The sequence below is a fragment of the Macaca thibetana genome, chromosome 10 (assembly GCF_024542745.1).
Source record: "Macaca thibetana thibetana isolate TM-01 chromosome 10, ASM2454274v1, whole genome shotgun sequence".
Classification (NCBI taxonomy): domain Eukaryota; kingdom Metazoa; phylum Chordata; class Mammalia; order Primates; family Cercopithecidae; genus Macaca; species Macaca thibetana.
In genome coordinates this window covers 5,244,637-5,260,856 of record NC_065587.1, presented here as the reverse complement: position 1 = coordinate 5,260,856, position 16,220 = coordinate 5,244,637, and the positions used below count along the sequence as shown (strand labels likewise).

The 16,220-nt window shown below is 55.2% G+C and overlaps 1 protein-coding gene across 1 annotated transcript in view; it reads left to right on the top strand.

Annotated features, from left to right (window-relative positions):
* The window catches only part of FBLN1 (fibulin 1), a 97,916-nt gene that overhangs the window by 69,347 nt on the left and 12,349 nt on the right, over nt 1-16,220 (top strand). Inside the window, exons 15-16 of the mRNA XM_050805852.1 lie at nt 2,692-2,834; nt 4,861-4,992. Of these exons, the coding sequence (XP_050661809.1) occupies nt 2,692-2,834; nt 4,861-4,992 (275 nt within the window). The remainder of the gene's footprint in view (nt 1-2,691; nt 2,835-4,860; nt 4,993-16,220) is intronic.

The window sequence follows — 16,220 nt, the reverse complement described above, 5'->3', positions numbered from 1 at the left end:
TCAGAAAAAAAAAAAAAAAAGCAAAAAGAAAGAAGAGGAGGGAAAAATAAACTATGAACATTTAAACAAAAACAGTAAGTGACTTACAAGGGAAAAAAAATATGTTCTCATTAGACTCTTTGACAGCAACACTTTATGCTAAAATAAAATAAATAACATATTAAGGACACTCAAGAAAAGGTAAGGCCAGAATTTTATACCTAGCAAAACTGACTTTCATGTACAAAGAGCACAAACTATTATGGCCATGCAAGCATTAAACTTTCAGTTACTTCTAAAACTACAGCTAAATGAGTGTTATAAGGAAAAGAGTATAGTATGAATTACTGGATAACTCAGTCAATGTAGACATAGCACATTTTTTTAAAACTCTGAGCTGAATAGGGAGAGTATATCAAAAATTATTTTCAATAATTATGTTAGTCATGGTAGCTTTAGAATGGTCATCCTGAGACTACTGTGGAGGTAATGTGGGATAATGATGGAATACTCTATGTCCTTGAGGACCAGGATTCTGATGTGGAAGAAAGAATATGCCTTTGTAATACAGAAGAGATTAATTAAAAACCATATGGTGCTTATTTTGAATTGGATATCAATATGAACTCTTGGTGTATATTATTTTTTTAAATGTCCACTGAAGAGGTCTAGAAACAATGACCAACCCCCTAGCACTGAGCCTCCCTAGTAACCAGACTGTGATCTTGATAAGCCATTTCTCACTAAAAACAAAAACAGGCTGGGCGCTATGGCTCACACCTATAATCTCAGCACTTTGGGAGGCCGAGGTGGGCAGATCACAACATCAGGAGCTCGAGACTAGCCTGACCAGCATGGTGAAACCCTATCTCTACTAAAAATACAAATATTAGCTGGGCGTGGTAGAGTGTGCCTGTAGTCCCAGCTACTCAGGAGGCTGAGGCAGGAGAATCGCCTGAACCTGGGAAGAGGAGGTTGCAGTAAGCGGAGATTACACCACAGCACTCTAGCCTGGGCGACAGAGCGAGACTCCATCTCAAAAAAAAAAAAAAAAAAAAAAAAAAAAAATCACAATAGCACATGAAGGGAAGCATCTCTTTACAGGAGTATTCCAGCTAATAAATGGAAATGAAATGGTAGAACCAGACTATCAGCATTTTGCAATCCTTGATGAATCAGTGGGCATAAGCCTTGAGCATCAGTAGATGCTGTCCTCACAGACAGGCAGCCAGTCACTGTGTGGCTCTCACTGAAGGCACACTACCACCTACCATCTTGCCAAAAGGGACTGGGCCTGCGTGGAATCAGGACTCTGGATTCGGCTGCCAATGTCCAGGAAATCCAGGGAACAGAGGACCACACTGAACTGCACCATGAGGATGCAATCAACAAAGTCCAGCCTGTAGGACGCAACAGCTCAAATTCTTCAGGTTCTTTAATAGATAAGTTGTATGGAAAATAAAGGAGGCTGGGCACGGTGGCTCATGCCTGTAATCCCAAAACTTTGGGAGGCCAAGGCGGGTGGGTCACCTGAGGTCAGGAGTTCAAGACCAGCCCGACCAACATGGTGAAACCCCATCTCTACTAAATACAAAAAATTAGCCAGGCATGATGGCACATGCCTGTAATCCCAGTTACTTGGGAGGCTGAGGCAGGAGAATTGCTTGAACCCAGGAGGTGGAGGTTGCGGTGAGCCAAGATTGAGCCACTGTACTTCAGCCCGGGCAACAAGAGTAAAACTCCGTCATAAATAAATAAATAAATAAATAAATAAATAAATAAATAAAGGAATGGAGAAGAAACCTGTAGATTAAAATGGACTTAAAAGGCAGAGCAAAAACTTGTTGATGGAGAAGTCTGAATGACTGTGTCTAGAGATGCACGCTTATGTGAGAAAACTATAAAGAAACCCAGGTAGGGGACTGCCGTGGGACTCAGGCTAGGGGTCACTTTTGGGAAGCAGGAGGAGTTGAGCTCTGTCTGGCAGTCGTGGGGCCTTTGGTGGCTGGCCAAGTTCTCTTTCTTGACCTGGGTGGTCATTATAAAGGCGTTTGCCTTATAATAACTCGTTAAACTATACTTTCGTTTTGTGTAATTTTGTATCCGCGTTTTATTTTATGATCAAGAGGTTTTAAAAATCTATCTAGCACAGTAGCTGGAACCCAGACCTCTGAGACTTTAGCCTCTTCTGCCTCCCCATCGCCTGGTGATGTGGAATCGACTTTCCTGTGCTGGGCACCATGCTTGACGCTGTCTGCTCCTTCGTTTATTACCCTGCTGCCCAGCCTCACTGTGGGCTCTGAGAAGGCGGGACCATGTGTCCCTTGTTCACTTTGCTGTCCCTAGCACCTGGCGCCTGGCACTCAAAACATATTTGTTGGGCAAGTGAACCTGTGACTCTATTTTGCGGTTGTGGCTATTGATGCTCAGTTCGTGCAGCTGACAAATTCCCGAGCTGTGCTTCTCCGCCAGGGCCCACGGAAGCCAGAGGGTGTTTCTGGCATTTAGGTCCCGCTCCAGTTTGCAGGAAGGGCCATGAAGCCTCCGCACAGTGCAGCCAGGCTGCAGAGACCACTGTCGTTCTCTGACAGAGCTGTCTCAGGGACAGATGCCCCTGGCCTGGCCACCTGCCCCTCCTCTCTGGACCTCGGCCCCTGTAGGAGCTGCTGTCCCAGCTTCCCCCTCAGCCTCGTGTGCTGTGGTTCCCCTCAGGCTCCAACAAGAGAAGACAGACACGGTCCGCTGCATCAAGTCCTGCCGCCCCAACGATGTCACGTGCGTGTTCGACCCCGTGCACACCATCTCCCACACCGTCATCTCGCTGCCCACCTTCCGCGAGTTCACCCGCCCTGAAGGTGAGTGGAATGGGCCTGGGGGTCCCAGGGCCCCCTAGGGCCCCCCTCGGCTTCAGCTGAGGGCTTGGCCTACAGGAGCCATTCCTTGTAAGACGTGGCCCGAGCTTGGAAATGCAGAACTTTCTTTGCGTCTGCTTATCGCCCCCCGCTGCCTGCACCCACCGGCACGGCAGCATTTGTTGGCCCCTTCTCCGCTCTCTAAATGCCTCTTCTCAGCTCTCCGTTCAGGGGTCTTTGTTGTGGGTCACAGTTGTTCTGCAGCGAGCCATTAAGCGCTGATTCTGTGACCAGCACTGGAGAATCAGGGAGGGCCTCCTCCCGGAGGAGTGACGGCCAGGCTGGGTCCTGGGTGGTGAGGTATTCGAGTGAAAGGGGGAGAAGGGGAAAGGAGGGTGCCTAGTGGAGCAGGACGTGGCCAGAAGGGTCTGGAGGTATGGGGGACAGTGTGGGCGTTTGAGGAACTCAGCCAAGGTTTTCTGCTGGAGTGGTAGAGGCTTGGCAGGAGGTGGGCTGGAAGGATAAACAGGAGGCTAAAATTGGAGTTGGGCCTTCAACCCCCAGGCTTGGGGGAACCATCGGAAGGTTGCAGTGGGTGAGGTTTGCATATAGAAACATCATCCTGTTGACCCAGGGCCAGGTGAACTGGAGGGGCCTGACTGGAAGCAGGAAGCTCAGGTGTAACCCAGTCAGTGCTCCCACACCCTGGCCTGGCTCTCTGGGAAGCTCCTGGCATGCAGTGTAGACATGTTGTGTAGCCTGCCATCAGTGCACCGTTTCTCTGGAGCAGGGCCAGGGCTGCGTGCTCCCAAGCCTGGCAGAGGGCTATGGATGGAGCACTGCCCTGTTCACCTCGCTTTCGGGCTGTGCTGCCCATGTGCCTGGTCCCCAGCCATCCCCGCCCTCTAGGGAGTCCCCATCCCTGGCCTGTAGAGAAGTTTGCCATGATGAGTTCATTCAGCAGCTGTGGACGGAGCCCCTCTGCGTCAGGCTCTGGGGACATGGCGATAAGAAGGGGTCCTCCTACCCTCTCAGGGGAGGCATGCAACGGAGCCAGCCATGAGGACACCGGTGTTTACACCATGACACAACCATGCAGTGGGGGATGGGGGAGGAGAGGCTCCCCCAGCACGTGGTTGCCCAAGGAGCGGTCCCCAGTCCCAGCCCCCCAGGCTTGCCCCTCCCGAAAAGGAACGGCACTGAATCGCCACAGGGTGGCACAGACTTGGGTCAGAGAAAATAACTAACTGGTATTTGCCTTTTGCAAAATGATGGGGTTTCACCAAACCACATACAAATCCTTCCCAAATCCCCAGTGGCTGGTTTTGTGGCCTCTCGGGCCAGCCCCGATCTGAGTGTTCGTTATCGCAGGGAGCTGAGTGCCGTTGGGACACCTGTTAGCATCTCGGGCCCAGGAAATCCAGACCCTGACCCTAAGTGCTGAAAGGACCTTTAGTGGATCCCCGCTGGCTTCCTTCCTCACCTTACAGGGTGAGGAAACTGAGGCCCACAGAGAGGACTCCCCCCAGACAGCCCAGAGCTGGGGCTGCCCTGCCTCACTGTCTGATCTGGGAGATGGACGCACCCCCCAGAGAGCCCAGGCCACCCTGAGCGGTGGCCCCCTGACCCGCAGCACTATAGATGGGAGAGGGGCCCACTCCTCTGGCCTTCCTGCTCTCTCCCTCTGTCCCCCCACTCGCTTCCCTCCTCTGGCCCCCACCTTCATGAATATTCACAGTGACTGATGACTTCTCACCAGCCCTGCCTCTGATTAGCTCTGGGTCCCCAAGGAAGATCCAAAATCTCTCAGTTTCCACCTCGATAAAACAGGGATAGGCTATGATATAGGAAGGTCCAGACCCCCTCCACCCTCCCCGCACGGGGGATCTCTGGCTTCATTGAATTTGCCTCATGAAAGGGCCCTGGGTTAGGTCTTCATTCCCTGAGGGCAAGTTCCTGGGGCGGAGTTACTGGGACTGGGGCTGGGGCCAGGCTGTGCTGAGCCCTTCTCCATGCTGTGCCTCTGCAGAGATCATCTTCCTCCGGGCCATCACGCCACCGCAGCCTGCCAGCCAGGCTAACATCATCTTTGACATAATGGAAGGGAACCTGCGGGACTCCTTTGACATCATCAAGCGCTACATGGACGGCATGACCGTGGGTGAGTGGCCGGGAATATCAGCTCTATCCAGGCACCCCTCCCCGTCCACCCCCAAACCTCTCTGGCCCAGCCCAACTCCCATCTGAGTCCCCTCCCCAGATCCAAGCCCACCCAACCTTCAGGGCCCAGAGCCGAGGCCACCACAGCTCCCAATCGGTCTCAGCCGGAGGAACGGCCAGAGTGGGGGCTCCTGCCTGGGATCCCACCCTAGCTGTGCCACCCGCTCTCTAGGTGACCCCTCTGGGTCTCGGTCTCCCTGCCTATAAAATGGATGGGTTCCAGAGAGCTCTGCTTCTCACAGCCATGAATTTCAAATGATACCACCCAAGTAAAGTGCTTGTCCTGGGACTGGCACAGTCCCGCGGTCAGTGGGAGCTAAGAGGATTGTCATTCTTGGGGTGCAATGGGAGGGATAGCAAAGTAGGAATCAGAGGACCTGAGCTCTGGTCTCTCAGCCTTGGAACTAGCCAGACTCACCATGTGGCCTTGAGCAGTAGTCGTCCCCTCCCCACGCATCAGTTGGTAAGAGGACCAAGGCCACTCTGTGTGCACAGCCCATCGGAACGGGGAACTCACTGCTCTTTCTCCCTGGAGATCCGGTGTTTGGGGAGCGGGAAGGGAGGCTGGGGCATGAGGGGACTGTGGAAGTCCTGTTGATGGATGCAGGCTGGGGAAGTTGTTTACAGGCTGGGGCAGGGCCCTCCCTGGCTAGGAATGGGCTTTAATGACAACGTACTCATGCGAAAAAATATCCAGGCCCACTCCACTCCGCACACTTGTTTCTGTCATTCACAGCCCCTCTCCTGAACCGTCACATTTGAAAAGATTTACAGTCATGGGAAATGAAAACGGTGGCATCTGCCATTTTGGACTTAGATTTATACTCTGAACACTTTCAAAGCAGCTGAGCAACGGACGGACAGTCCCTGCCCTCCCCTGGGCCTCAGTTTCCCCATTGTGAACTGAGAGGAGTGGGCTTCATAGTCCCTTAGGCGCTGGATTCCGGGAGGCCCTAACCAGAGCCGGCGACCGGGCAGTGCGCACTGCGCAGAGCGTTTGGGGGCGCGGCCTCCAGGTGGCGCTGTTGGACCTTGGAAGCTCAGCCCTTGCCGGCCAAACCGTGACGGTTGTTAAAACCGGCAGCTGGAGAAAGGGAATCGTTATTCCCCTCTTGCCAAAGAGCCATTTATAGCACCTTTACAAGCTTTTAAATGGGTTTGCATGTTGTAAACATGACTGAGTCACTGGAGGGGCTCCCCACGCCAGCCTCCTCCTGCGCTAACTGGCAGCAGGAATAATTAGTTAATTACAATTAATGGTGCATTAGCCCTCGCGTGATTCCAAGGGGAAGGCACATGGTTCGGTTATCGGCTGTTGTGAAACTTGCTGCTTGCCCTTGAGTCACTCCCCACTCTGGGCCTCAGTTTCCCCCATTGTGAAATGAGAGTTTAGATGAAGAGAGCCTTGAGGGCCCTCCAGGACCCTGTGCAGGAGGGCAGGCAGGAGGAGGTTGGATCAGGGGTTCGTCCTGCCCTACTGGGTGGGTAGAATATGCACCCTGACACTGGCCCACAGCCACCCCCCGGCCCAAAGGGGCCAGCCCTGTGCTTGATGCTGGGCCTGCAGGTCTGGCTGGGACATGGCCCAGCCCTCAGGTGATTTCCAGATCTTGGAACATGGGAGTGTGGAATCCTAGGACCTTCCAGTTCACTCCCTCATTCTTTCCATTTCTGAACTCTTCCTGAGCCCCTGCCTGCGCCTGACCCTGGGCTGAGCCTTGCAGATACAGAGAGGGATAAACACCACGTAGCCCCTGTGGGCTTTGTATCTCAGCAGCAGGGAGAAGCCACCCCATATCAGATCATCAACATGTGATGCCAAAATAGGCATGCACAGAGAGACAGGCCTTGACGGCCTGTGGAGGCTCTCTCAGGGGAAGTCTCCTGGCAAGTTTTGCGTCTTTAGTTCCCACCTACATCCTTCCTGGGGTGATCCAGGCCAAGAGGTTGGGCAGCTGCTGGGCCTGGAACCAGTGCCCACCAGTGCCTTTCTCTGGCTGCATCTGCTCCAGACAGAAACAACCTGGGAGTGTCTGTTTCTCAGCTTCCCATCCACTGGGGCAGAAAATCCTGGCATGTCAGAGCCTGGAGGCTCCTAGAGACCATCTCTTCCAACTTCTTCTTCTGTAGGAGGGGAAACCGAGGCCCGGAAGGGCGAGTGGGCTTCCAGTCTTCTCACAGTGAATCAGGGACACAGTGGGCAATGGAACAGAGTGCCAGGGTGTGAGAGATGATCGCAGGCACTGTCCCTGCAGCGAGCTTCTGGGAACGGAATGTGGATGAGGCCACAAGGACCCAGCGGCTTCCCCCAGCACAGTTGGTCACGGGTGCCCTGGTCTTTGGAATTCCGGGCTGGGGCTGCGTGAGGGAGGGCCCCAGCCTGGCCCTTGGTATTGTCGTGCCTGTAGCCCTGTGTGCTGGGGAGGCCCCTGCCTCTTCCGCGCCTCGGTCCGTGTGCAGGATGCCCCACCTGGCTGGGCTCCTGGAGTTGACCTGGTGCCCATGTCATCTCAGGTGGAGGACTGAGACTAGCGGGGCAAGCCCTGCGTATTGGGACGTAGGCTGCGTTGCTGGCTGGCTCCTCTCTCTGTCCCCACTGCACTGATCTTATTTCTCCGTCTGGGATCTCTTCCCCGAGCTTCCATATCCCTACTTCCTTCTCGCTCCTCTTCTGCCCAGAATAACTTCCATACGTCCTAGGAGCTTCCTGGTCCCTAGGGGCAGCCATCCCGGCACATGGCTCCTGGCCTGTCCACCTGGCAATAGATGGTTCCGCTGTTGGACTCGAGCCCAGCCTGAAGAAGCCCTGGAAATGTGGGGTTGAAACCTCACCGGCTCCTTACCGTTGCTGGGCACCTTCACCCCCGCATTCCCCAGTCCTCACAGACACTGCCAGCGACAGTGGGTCATGATTGTCTCCCTTGGGCAAAGGAGGGAGCTGAGTTAAATGACCGCCTGAGACTGTGCAACTGAAAAACCGCAGGGCCTGGGGTGTTTTCAGACTTGTTTTTAGCAGTGCGGTTCTGATTTCAAGCAGTGACTTAGACAGAAACTCTTGATGGTGGTGGAGAGGAGGAAAGCGGCTTCCAGGGCTGCTGCTCCTGAGGGGAGCGTGGGAGGCTCTTGAGCCTCCTGGGAAGCCCCGTGCAGCTCTGTGCTGCCTGCAGCGCACGGCAGGGAACGCCGCCTACTCACGGTGCTTGCTGAACACTTGTCTGCTCTAGGCCATGCCCTGTGTGGACACTGGGCACCGGATCAGGAGGGCTTCCTGGAGGAGGCGAGGACTGAGCTGAGTGTCCTTGCACGTGAGGGAGTGACACTTAGTGAGCACCCGCGATGACCAGGAGCCAGGGTTTCATCATCGCCAGGACCCTGTGACGTGGTGGGATTATCTCCTCTAACAAAGGAGAGAGCGAGGGCCAGAGAGGGCAAGAGACTTGCCCGAGGCCACTCAAAGCTGGGGCCGGAACGGGCCTGGAGCCCAGTCTTCCCCAGACACCGCACCCCCGCCCCCGCCAAAGAGCAGGTGCCCAGGGTTGACTGGTGCTGTCGTGGGCAAAGTTGCTGTGAGTTTGGATGTCCCAGAAAAACAATCAGTGCACAGGCCCCCGGGACTCGCCGTGTTCGGTCCTCCCAAAGTAACAGAAGAGGGAGAAATGCCCCGAGTCCACTAAGAGCCTGCAAGGGCCGGGTCTTCCTCTAATGTAGCCTTGAAAGACCCGTTCTTGGCGGGGATCGAGGAGCCCGCAGCAGAGCCCACGCCGCTGTCTTTGTAAAGCCCCCTTGCATTCCTCTTTAACCGGCTGTCAAAAGAAAGATGAAGAATGCGTTTTCGCCCTGTGCAAAAATGCTCCATTAATGCCCCAGGGATTCTCAGGCCACTACAAAGCCTCCTTATCCGGCTCTGGATTCATTCTCAGCTCTGTAGCCTGTAATCCGGGGTGCTCTGGGAAGAGAGCTTTCAGGTAATATCTCCTGAGTGATGACTAATGGGGGAGCCCTGGCTGCAGCAGGGGCGTGCTGTGTATCATCAGTGTGCAGATGAGACAGAAAGGCAACTCGGGGCAACCCGGGATCCCCGGACCCCTGGGCTGTGGCTGCTGTCTGAGCCTCAGACCTCCCCTCCAGCCTCCAGATCTCTACTTCCTTTGAACTCTCAGGCCAGCCACGTGAGTGTCTGGCTCACTCCACTCACCCTCAAGACCCAGCATGTGTGTGATCACTTCCAAGAAGCCCCCCCTGACTGCTCTGGGGTCATGGCTGTGTGATAGGAGGGCCTGGCCTGCAAAAACGCCCTCGCTCTTTCTCCAGGGCGGGAAATCTGTGTGCCATGAGGCTTGGTTGTGGCCACATTTCTGTTAACATCCTGCCAGTGCCAGGAGGCGCTAGAGGGCCTGCAGGTGAAGTAATTCTTTGGCCTACGGATGCATTTTGCACGTGGACCTCCTGACCCTTGGGCCTACCAGGTTGCAGGCAGCTACAGAGTTGTCTGTAGTTTTTTGCAGGCCAGCCCCTCCTGTCACATGGACATGACTGTGGGGCTTCCTGGAATAGGTCACACACGTTCTGGGTCTTGAGGCCGAGGAGTGAGCCAGACAAGTGGGACACCCAAACTCACAGCCATGTCTGTGGCTGGCCCATGAACAGCATGACGAGAGGCAGGGAGCCGGGAAGGGAAGGCACAGCATGCAGTTTGGGGCTACTGGAGCATCCAGGGTACAGGGAGGGTCGAGGGAGGCTGAAAGGGGCTGCAGGGCCCGGCCTTGGTGGATGCTGTCCTGGGGGCCATGGGAGCCACGGGAGGTCTGTGCTGTCCCCTGGGAGGTTTGTGCTGCCCATGGAGCTTCCAGATCCTGCTGCTTTATTTAACCCGCCAGGCCTCCTGCAGCTTGAGGTTGCGGTTGAGGTTGTACCCGCTCAGCAGGTAAGAAGACTGAGGCTGGAGGAGCTAAGTCCCCAGGATCTCCCAGCCAGGAAGTGTTCGAGGATAGGGCTTAGACCTGAACTGTCCAGCTCCGGGACTCCCCATCCCCATGGCCTATGTTAAGCCCTGATTCTGGTCTATACCAGCTGGTATCTACACTGGCTGGCATCTGTCAGCAGTGGTTGAGTCTGAGTCCCAGCCATAGAGGATAAGTAGTGAAGCACCTCCTTTTACACAGTCCCAGTGCTCCCGGCCATGGGGTCTTGGGTCCTTAGCCAGTCCTTGATGAGGAGAGACCTCCCTGTATGTCCAGGCAGTCAAAAGATGAGGTTCAGATGTCACCATTCTGCGGAATGGCGGGGTCCTGGAGGGTTTCTCTCCGGCTCTTTACCTGCCGAGGGCCTACTCGTCCTTGGTCACACAGGCGACTCACAAGGCTGCTCCCTGGGACCCCCAGACCTGCCTCCTTTCCAGGAGCCCTCCCAGCCTCAATGATTCCCCAGTGACAGCCACAGCCACACTCCGTGCAGATAGATGCTGGGGTTGGCTGCAATTTAGGGAGGCTGTTTCTAGGCTGGGGCAGGAGCTTCACGGCTGGGAATGGGCTTTAATGACAACCTACACGTCTTAGAAGACATCCAGACCTACTGCACTCTGCACACTTGCTTCTGGGCAAGCCCTCTGGTGTGACTTAGTGCATGTGTGGCTGGGTGTGGAGTGTGTGTGTTTGTGGGTGGGTGGGTGCGTGTGAGTGGTGAGTGCGTTTGCACAGGGTTTGATCTCTGAGATGTTTTATACTCTCTGGCTTGCAGAAAGGACAGTCCTGTAGTATCAAGACCAGACCTTGTGTCCTCAGCTCAAGGCTACCCTGGGCCCAGGGACAGTATTTGGAGACATTGCTGGCAGTTTTGCTTTGGAATCACCTGGTGCCTCCCTGTACGTCCACCCATCGTGTGCCCAGAGGCCCTTCACAAGCACCATATGCTGTTAGATCCTTGAGCAGCCTTGGGGGACAGCCACCTGGGGCAGGCATCGCCATTTATGTAAGAAAAAAGGAAGCGCTGGCCCAGGGCCCCACAGCCAGCGAGTTGGAGCTGCACTTCCCAAGCAGGTCCTTAAGTCAGCTCTGTGTCGTCCCCCCAGCCTCTCAGCCCCCCAGGCAGCTCTAAGGGCTCAGCTGCTGCAGGGTTCCTCAGAGAAGCTGAAGGGTTTGGGTCCTCAGCTCCTGGGAGCGGCAAGGCCGGCCAAGCAGCATGGCAGCGATGAAGGCCACACGGTTGAAGGGTGGATGACCAGCTGCTCACCTTAGACATGGTCACCTATATTACATTTAGGAAGGAAATGCCCTCATTGGAGACTCTGCATCTCATTAATGGAATCAGATGAAACGACGTATGTGAAAGCTCCCAGCAGTGCCTGGCACACAGTGGGTGCACAGGATGTAAATACTGATGGAAACCTAAATGTTTTGTAAATATCAGTTCTTCCTAATTTGGCCTTGCTGTCTGTCTTGAGAGTGGCTGTACATTCTAGCCCTGATCAGGAAGGAAGCTGGGTTTTGGTGTGCCAGTCAGGTGAGACGCAGAGAAGACAGCGCGATCAACACAGGAAGTAACAGAAGCAGCTTGTTACTCTCAGGGCCTAGAGAGGTGGGGAGCACCCCTTGCAGGGCCAGTGGGAAGGGGAAGCGCCTGCAGCATGAGAAAGAGAGAATGAGAGAGAGAGACAGAGAGAGACCTGTGGGACCAAAGCCTTTACTGGGGTCCAGGGTGTTATCCAGGCGGGTTTCCCGTGAGGAATTCCAACTAGGGGGCTTGGAGCAGGCAGGAGTTTCCTGAGGTCATGCGGTGGCGGATGGGAGTCACTGCTGCATAGACCTGTACCGTCGGGGTAGGTGCGAGGGTCTTTGGGTTGTATCCAGCTGTCCCATAAGGCAGGGGCCCCCAGGAGGTGGTGGTGTAAGGCAGTCATCTGGGTCAGCCACCTTGAGGAACTGGGAGGAGGTGGAGAACTGGAACCCGTAGCAAGGGTGACTGAACCCTGCTCTGGTGTGAGAGTTAAACGCATATTCAGAATGCATGCCGAGGCGACGTAGAATGAGAAGCCGGCACGACACCCAGGCTTTTCCGTGAAAGTGAACTTGACAGCCGCTTTCCCGCATTGTCTGTGCTGGGTCGTGGGAGCCTCTGAGTTTGGCCAGCGTGTCAACACGCTCCTGCAGCACTCACACCCCCGCTTAAAGGGGAACTACCACGGTTTATGTTTGGAAATCGCATTTTAAATTCCATCTGTGGGTGTATAAGGATTATTACCCAATTTCAAGTTTACCATTTGAAAAATAGCAATGGCTTGGGTGACCCCTTTTAGGCAAAGCGTGATTGAGTCGGTGTGGCCGCGGCAGACTGCCCTGGGCTTGCGGCTTTGTTCTCTGTTTCCGGCTTTGTGACTTTAGGCAAGTTTCATAACCTGTCTGAGCCTCAGCTTTCTTCTCAGTAAAATCGCCATGATAATATTTGCCTTGCAGGGTAGTAAGGACTGATGTTTGTACCTATTTTAACATAAGAGTGGTCTAGTCTGGAGGATAAGTGAGCCGCTGGGAGGAAGTAGTTTGGAACTGGAGGACTGGTGGGAGCCCGGAGCCTCCTTAGGGGACAACAGGCCAGAGCAAGGATCATGGGACAGGGCCAGGACCGTCCAGCCCAAAGTGGCTCCAACTGCCCAGGACCTATTTAATAGGCAGATCTCACGGCCTGGGCTGGTGAGGCTGGCCTGGCCGGAAGCAGGTCAGCAAGCAGGCCTCCCAAGTCCTATCATCCTTGAATTATCATATTCATTCAACAAGAACATCCTGGGGTACTGTTCCATGCCAGGCCCTGCACTGGGTACTGGAGAACAAATCTACATCCCGACTTCGCATCCTGCTTTTGAGAAGCTCCCCACCAGCATCCATAGCATCCTGCCAGAGTTCCCACAGCTGAAAGTGCTTGTGGTTTAGGAGTGGGTGTCATCCCTGTTCATGTCTCAGAGGGAGAGAGAAGTGGTATGTGGCAGGGCTGCTATGTACAGTTGAATGTGTTGTGCACTGCAAAACCTAGGGAGCACCATTCACCGGTGAGTCTATTTGTAGCGCACAACCTGCTCAACTGTATGCAGCAGCCCCAGTACAAGGGCTTGTGAAGGAAGATATCTACCTAGCTGCACCTCTCCCCCTGGCCAGGCAAGGCCTCAGTCAAGGCTTGAGACCATCCAGTGTCCCAGCCAGCAGGGCCCAGATCACCTCGTTAAAATGATTACCTCTTAAGGGGTTAAATGTGCGCTGCTGACCGCATCCTGCAACCCATGTGGAGAGTTTGGCCCGGGATCAGTACACATTACAAATGAGATTCAGAAATTCCACCTAAAAACAACAGCACAGCCGTCCCTGCCTGACGATGAGTGATTGCCCTGTCCTGGCTTTCACGGCAAATCCCAGGGATTAGGCGCTTTCTCTATTCTGGGAGGCACAGCCCTGTCACCCCGGGGGCCACACCCTGGCCGGCAGCCAAGTTCTTTCCCAGGATGCCGGGCCCGGCCTCCTCCGGGCTGGGATCAGCTGCGGCCTGACTCCATCTTGAGCTGGGGGTGTCGCCAAGGGTTCCAGGAGGTGAAGGGCATGGGGAGGAGGGTCTCTCAGAGACTGGGAGATGGAAGGAGAACACACATCTTTTCTGCTCCCTATGTCATGACCCCATGGAGCAGAGGTGGGCTCTGAGGCATCAGGCCCCGTGCCCTGCACGACTGCGCACAGCCCCTCTGAAACAGCTGCTGTTATCCCTCCTTGAGGTTATCAACCCCCAATTCCCCAGATACCAAAACTCTCAGAAGTCACCCCCGTCACGAAGCTAGTGACCGTCCCTGCAGCAGCTCCTGGGCTCAGGCCAGACTCCTCAGAGGGCTTGGTTGTGTTGAATGGAGCACAGCCTCTGCTTTTGAGCCTACCTCAGTGAGACACACAGGGGGACCCAGGGACCAGTCCCGGAAACCTCCCTGCTGTGGGTGGCTCCCGGACGGCCTGGGCTGGACCTGCAGTGACACGGACAGCATTCATTCAGAGCTCTAGGCCTCAGCCCCAGGAGACGCTCTGTCCACATGAGTGCCGCACTCCACACCCCTGATTGGTTTTCCAGCCCAGGACCTGGCTAGGAAGGATTGGTGGGGTACAACCTGCCCAGCACCCCCTGCCATGGCCGCCCCTGCAGGAGGAGACAGCGTGGTGGGGAGAGGGAGCCATCTTGCTCCGCTGAACCCCCAGGGGTCAGCTACACCCCTCTCTACAGACCTTTTTGGTGCAGCTCAGGTGAGACGATGCAGCCAAAGAGGTTGGGAGATGACACAGCTCCACATCTGCAGTGTCACCCTGGACGGGACCATCATGGCCCCAGCGGGAGGGTGGAAGGAAGCCAAACTTGAGACACCTGCCTTGCACAAAGGCAGTGGTGCTCATCAAGGTTTGGGCTGGAAGACTTAGCACCTGGCGGGCATCTGAGAATTTCCATCCCCTGTGCCTGCTTGGTCCCCACGGACACATGCCTGAGCCATCAGGGGCGGGAAGACAGGGCTGCACGCTGGGCAGGTGAAAGGTGGTGGGGGATAAGCAGGTGTTTCGGAAGGAGTAGGGGAGGGCCCGGAGCGGGGCAAGGGTGGCATCCGCTCACCCTGCAGTCAGCCCAAGGGCCCAGGCAGGATGGTGTCCCAGTGATGCCTGATGGTGGGTGACATCAGGCCAACCACAGCATCGGGAGCCAGTAGGCAGGGCTGGGCCAGGCCATGTGGACAGGGTCTAGGGACAGTGCAGGGACAGAGGTCCCTATTCTGGGACCTTGATGTGCTGCTGCTCTTGTAAGCTTCTGGGGGACTCCTGCGAGGCATGTGGGCTGCTTCTCAGACCTGCAGGTATCCCGCCTCCCAGATGTCGTCACCGGGATGTGAGATTCACGAGCACATCACAGAGCCTGACTAGATTATCTCCCTTCTCGTAATCCGCGTGCGTATCACAGCGAAATGTGCCTGGCCACTGGTTCCTGGTGCTGGAAGGCGTGGACCCACTCCCATACCCACAGCCTGTGTTGCTGTGACTGCTGTGTTCTAAGCCCCACTTTTCACATCCATCCCTGCTGCCTGGCCAGAGAGATGTCCTCAGCCCAGAGCTTCCCATCTCCCTCGCCTGCTCCTACCCTCCAGAATAAAAAGTGTACAAGGTAGGGAATTTGTGCTTGTCTGCCAGTTGTGGTTACTGCTGCATCTCTTAGAGTGGGGCTTACCCCTGGGGGCTCAGCGCTCAGGGGTGCCTGGGCTCCAGGCTGGAGAGAAGCACCCGGATCCGCCCACTGGCCCTCTGGCTCTGCAGAGCCACTTGCATCTTACTCCTTCCTCTTCCCTCCACTCTGCTTCAGCCACTCCAGCCCATGCCTCAGATCTCAAATATTCCATGGCCTCTCCCCTCTCCTGGACTGTAGCCATGACATTCACTTCCTTCTCCTCTTGGTGAACTCCTATTCATCCCTCAAAGCCCATGTCAGCTGTCACCTCCTCTTGGATGCCCTCCACATGCAGAGTGTGCAGCTCCTTCTTTTGTGCTCCTGCGGCCCCGGATGAACCCCTTTTGCAACTCTCCTCATATTCATTCTCCCAACGAGTAATGTGTGTATCCCTGGGGGCAGGCCCTGCTCTGAGGAATGCAGCAGTGACTAAGGCAGACATGAATGCCTACCTCATACACTTTTTATTCCAGAGGGTAGGAGCAGATGAGAAACAAGCATAATATATACACGGTCAGATGGCAGTGAGGGCTGTGCAGAGCAGGGGAAGGGGATGGGGAGGCGGGGTGCAGCATGGCGGTACAGCTTTAAATCTGGTGGTCAGTGACATTTGTCAAAGACTCAGGAGTTGAGGAAGTGGCCCATACAGAGATCTGGAGGAAGAGGGCTCTGGGCAGAGGGAATGGCAGAGCGCCAGAGTGGCCGTGCCTGGGGAACTCCTTCTAGAAAGTCTGCCGTGCTTGTGCCGGGGGAGGGGTGTTGTAAACAGGGAAACACCAGCAGTTGTGGCACTGGGAGTTTTTCTGCTTGACTTTCGATTCCACCGAACAATTCCTGGACGGAAGAGCCTCCAGGGGTTCATTCATGCAAGGCTGCCCTCTTGTTACCCTGTTTGTCCTTGTTTCTTACACACACAGAACAGATGCACCCATTGGGGTCACCCCAACC